The sequence below is a fragment of the Mesoplodon densirostris genome, chromosome 2 (genome assembly GCF_025265405.1).
Source record: "Mesoplodon densirostris isolate mMesDen1 chromosome 2, mMesDen1 primary haplotype, whole genome shotgun sequence".
Classification (NCBI taxonomy): domain Eukaryota; kingdom Metazoa; phylum Chordata; class Mammalia; order Artiodactyla; family Ziphiidae; genus Mesoplodon; species Mesoplodon densirostris.
The window spans coordinates 20200373-20205000 of record NC_082662.1 but is presented as its reverse complement, the minus strand read 5'-3'; the positions used below and the strand labels follow the sequence as shown (position 1 = coordinate 20205000).

General features: G+C 51.1%; 1 protein-coding gene across 13 annotated transcripts in view; it reads right to left on the bottom strand.

Moving 5' to 3' along the window:
* Positions 1–2074, bottom strand: part of SRRM1 (serine and arginine repetitive matrix 1) — a 28243-nt gene extending 26169 nt beyond the window's left edge. For all 13 annotated transcript variants that reach the window (XM_060089159.1, XM_060089160.1, XM_060089161.1 and 10 more), the window contains exon 1: positions 1919–2074. In XM_060089159.1, coding sequence (XP_059945142.1) covers positions 1919–1939 — 21 coding nt within the window. In that variant the 5' untranslated portion in view covers positions 1940–2074. The remainder of the gene's footprint in view (positions 1–1918) is intronic.
* Between the last annotated feature and the right edge of the window lie 2554 nt (positions 2075–4628).

The window sequence follows — 4628 nt, the reverse complement described above, 5'->3', positions numbered from 1 at the left end:
TGGTTCACGGAGTTGGCCACTGTCCCTTGAAAAGTGATCAAGAAAATTCTTTTAGGAAGGTAAAGAACCTGTATTAGAATCCCAGCTCTGCCACTACTTAAGCCATATGACCTCAAAGTTACTTAACCTCTCCAAGAATGTTTCCTTACTTGCTAAAAACTGCCTTGCAGGCCCGTGTACATCAGAAATGATACACATATGGTAACTGGCATGTGGCAGAAGTCCAGCAAATGAAAGCTACTATTTCTACCTTAACTGAAAAATTCAGTTTACTACCTGAATGACAGTGTACTAAAAGGATAACTGCCCTAATATCTTTTAACTCAGAGCTTAAATCCAATCCAATCAACTCCTCTAAGGAACTGTAGGCAGTATATAAACACTGCACCCTTTTCTTCAAGATTTTTACCAACACTAAAAGTAAACCTCGTTTTTAAATTTGTCAGCCATCTTGCTCTTTTTCTTTTGGAATTCCTTTCCATAGGAAATAAAAAATCAAAAGAATAGGCTGTGTTTCAAAATATTCCATTCAGACTACAAGAAATAGAGTATTTACTACAGAATACTTTGATAGAAATTACAAAATGGAGAGTTCATCTGCAGTGTGAAAACTTGATAAACTCAACTGAAACTATCATTACATAAATAACCATAGTACTGTTTGCATAACCTAAGAACAGTCAAATAACTGGCTGCGTTAAGTCAAATGCCTGTAATAACACTTAAACCTTTAATGAAAACCTAGTTAGCACATTTAAAGTCAACTGAAAAGGAATTTCAATGCTGGTTTTGGAGTGTCTAGAGCTATCTTTACTAAAGTCCTGGTCTTCCCCTCTTTTAACTTTTCCTTTAAAAACACACATACAAACTGCATATTATATGCTCCAGAGAGTGGAAAGAGCCAACTTACGTGACATATAGATTTTGACTTAGACCAACTGGTCTCTATACGGTCCGTTCTGCATTAAAAAGAATTTGCAGACTCTAGTCCTATTAGTGTCACTTGCCCACCCATCTAGATCTCGACTGGTTGCTCATTCCCTACAGGAGTGAAAAAGGGGACGAACAGGCTCCAGCACGCGCCCGATAAAGCACGGGCCCTCAGGGCCAACTACGACGAAAAAACGTCCCCGTCTGCAAGTGAAGCAACTTTCCTCCAGCGGACTTTCAAAAGAGTAAAACAAACGGGGAGGGTGAGGGGTGAGGAACGGTGAGCGGGAAGAAGAGTTGATCTACCCCATTCCCCCGCCTCCATACACACGCATACTTTTTGTTGCACCCTCTGCCCGGAGAGTCTCAGATTCAAACGTTCTAACCACAAATTATCGGCGTTCCCCTCCCTGAAGGGATATCAAATTGGGCGGGAGCTCCCGCGAACTCTGACCCCGAGCCTCCGCGAAGGTTTAGACCAGGAAGGGGGGGGGGGTCGGCGCCCGCTTTCTCAAGAAAAGCGGCTTAACGCTGCTTCCGGTCCACGCTCTCCTGGGGCGGTACCCCCAAACCCGTCCTCCCCAGGACCCTGCAGCCGCCGGTCACCTCAGGGTTTCCCTCCGGCCTCCCCCCAGGGACTTCCTCCTCGCGCGTCCGCTAGGCCCCAGGACCCGGCGACGCGCGCGGCTCGGCCCGCAGGCCCCGCCAAGCAGGCGGGCGGGCGGCGAGGTACTGCTTCGGGCCATTCCCGCCGCCATTTTCCGGCGACTGTCGCCGCCGCGTAGCGGGGGACGATTCCGGAGGAGGAGACTGCGCAGGGGCGCACCGGTCCCCGCCGCAGGGCAGAGGGGAGCGTCCGTTGGCATCAAGGATCCTTAGGATCTTGGAAGCTTCCGCTCGCTGGCTACCCTGTCCCGAACTCAGGCCTCCTGCCGCGCCTTACCGATAAGCCCCTCACCTCACCCCAGATCCCCGCGTTCCCACTTACGCGGAAGAATCCCGCGTCCATCTTGCTGCCTCGCTCGGAGATCGCTCCCTATCCCAAGGTGCACCGCGCCACCGCGACGGAGGGCGGGACCGGCAGGGAAAGCGGAGCGCCGGGACGCAGAGCGCGCCGCTCCACTCGACCCACCAGCCAACACGAGGCCGCGCCTGCTCAGTGTGGCGAGCGCCGGCACGCGTGCGCACGCGCGTCCACGGAGGCGGGCTGCTACCAGGCTCAGAGCCTCCCCAGTGGCCAGTCCGGGAGGAAAGCCTCGCGATCGCAACCAATGGGGGGGGGGGGGCGGAGAGACAGAGACAGAGACAGAAAGAAAGAGACGGAGAGAAAGTGTCGTCGCGTCGCCCCGCCCTGCGAATCCTTTTGTGGCGCTCAGTCGGCCTTGTTCCCGGAGCGTGAATTGACCCATCCTTCCTCCCGTAGTGGCGGAGGCCTCCCGCCCTGGGGGGCCCACAGAGCGATTGAAGAGAAAAGCTGTTACCTCAGAGTGACGCTAGTGGGGCCGCCCGTGTCGTTATGAAAGTTGTGACTGTGTTGTTTTTACGAGTTTACCAGTTACGGAGATCGGCCCTGAAGTAGTCGAGCTATGCAGTATGAGTGAAATCTGCATTCTGGCCCTGCTCTCTCGGCTTTCCCTCCCGTCTCCGTACAACTCCTTAGCTTTGGGGAGAAGCTGGAACTGTGGTTTAGATGAATTTCGGTTTCGGCTGCCGGGTCCCCACGCTAGCGGGCAGGAAGCTGAGGAGAAACGTGGCCCCCGGACAGAGCCTGACGGAGAAGCGGCCTGCCTCCAGGCCTCGGGGCCCTCGGGGCCCTCGGCCTCCGCCTCGGTGGCCCAGTTCTGCCTCCCCAGCGCCCTGCTCCGGCTGCGAGGGCTCCGGCATCGGGTTCCTTCTGCCAGACTTGCCCTAAGCGCTCTCTTTTTCTCTGAGAGGGAGCATGTGACCGTTCTGTGACCATCTTTTGTAAAATACCCCCACCACACACACACACACACACACACACACACACACACACACGCAAACACTCTAGCCTCCCTTTCCTGCTTTTTGTTCATAGCACTCATCTTGAAACTATGTGTTTACTCTTGTGGTTTTAAATACCAACTGCCTCCTAACAACGTCATAGATTTCCAGTTCAGATCTCTCTCCCGAGCTTCAAACGTGTATTGGCAACGTCCTCCTGGACGTTTCCACTTGGATAGACGGCTCCTGGTTCCTCCTCCTGTCTCCCGAACACCCTCCACCCCGCCAAAAACCGACCCGCTCCTCCCAAAGTCTTCCCTGCCTCGGTTGATGGCAGTATGTTTCCTTTTCTTTAAGACACAAGCCTTGGTTTCGTTCTTGACTCCTCTCCGCTTATATCCCACTTCCAAACTGTCAAGAACCCGCTCTGCTATCATCCTGCTTCAAAGCACTGTCGTCTTTGGCCTGAACTTCCGCCCTGGGCTCCTAACTGGTCTCCCTGCTTCTGCCCTTGCCACTCAGCATCTATTCTAAATGCAGCAGAGAGATCCCGTTAGAAACCTTAGGCGTATCATTCTTAAGCTCAAAACCTCCCTATTAATAGTCCCTTATTTTTCTCAGAGCAAAAGTGGAATCCGACCTGATGCTCCCCTATCTCTTCTTTGATCTCATCTAGTACCCTAACACTGGTCACTGCTCGAACTTCTTAAGCTAGCTCCTGCCTCAAGACCTTTGTAGTGGTAACTTCTGCTCTTCCCCCAGATAGCTACTTGCAAATTTCAAGATTTTACTCAAGTATCACCTACTCAATGAGGCTACCCTGACTGCCCCATTGGAAATTGCTCATATACTCTCTCTACATCCCTGATGTCTCTCTCTCTCTCTCTCTCTCTCTCTCTCTCTCTCTCTCTTTTTGGCTGCGTTGGGTCTTAGTTGTGGCACACACCATCTTTTTGTTGTGGCTCGGGGGCTCTTCCTTGCGGTGTGCGGGCTTCTCTCTCTCGTTGCGTTGAGCGGGCTCCAAAGCGCGTGAGCTCTGTAGTTGCCGCACACGGGTTTAGTTGCCCCGTGGGACGTGGGATCTTAGTTCCCTGACCAGGGATTGAACCCGCGTCCCCTGCATTGGAATGCGGATTCTAAACCATTGGACCACCAAAGAAGTCCCCCACTGATGTCACTTAATCTACTCTGTTTTTCCCCATAGCATTTATCACCTTCTAGTATTTGTTTACCTATTTTAAATGTGTTTATTATCTGTTCCCCACACTAGAATGTAAGCTCCATAAAGTCGGGGCGTCTGTCTTTTTTGTACACTGATATGGCCCTAGCACCTAGAACAGTGTCTGGCACATACTACAGGCTCAAATAAATTTTGCTGAACAAACAAAAGCTTTGCCAGAGGGTCAAAGATGGGGAAGTAACTGGTTTCCACATAACAAGCCAGTTAACCAGATGGGACTATCAAATCACAATACACATCTTATTACTATTCTCGATGGTTCTGATTAGTCATTCTGTTTTATCCTTCCTTCACTGTTTCTGCTCTTTTGCTGCCAGTCTTGTAAATGCTGCTTTTCTTTCTGGCTCTGTCATTGACTCTTTTGTCATTTCCCTAAAAAAGGTGACCTATCCGTCCTCTCTTGGTTTCAATTATCTTTTTGTCTCTCAAACCTGTATGTATCAGGCACAGGTCTGCCCCAGACCTATATTTTCAACTTCCTGCTGACATTCAC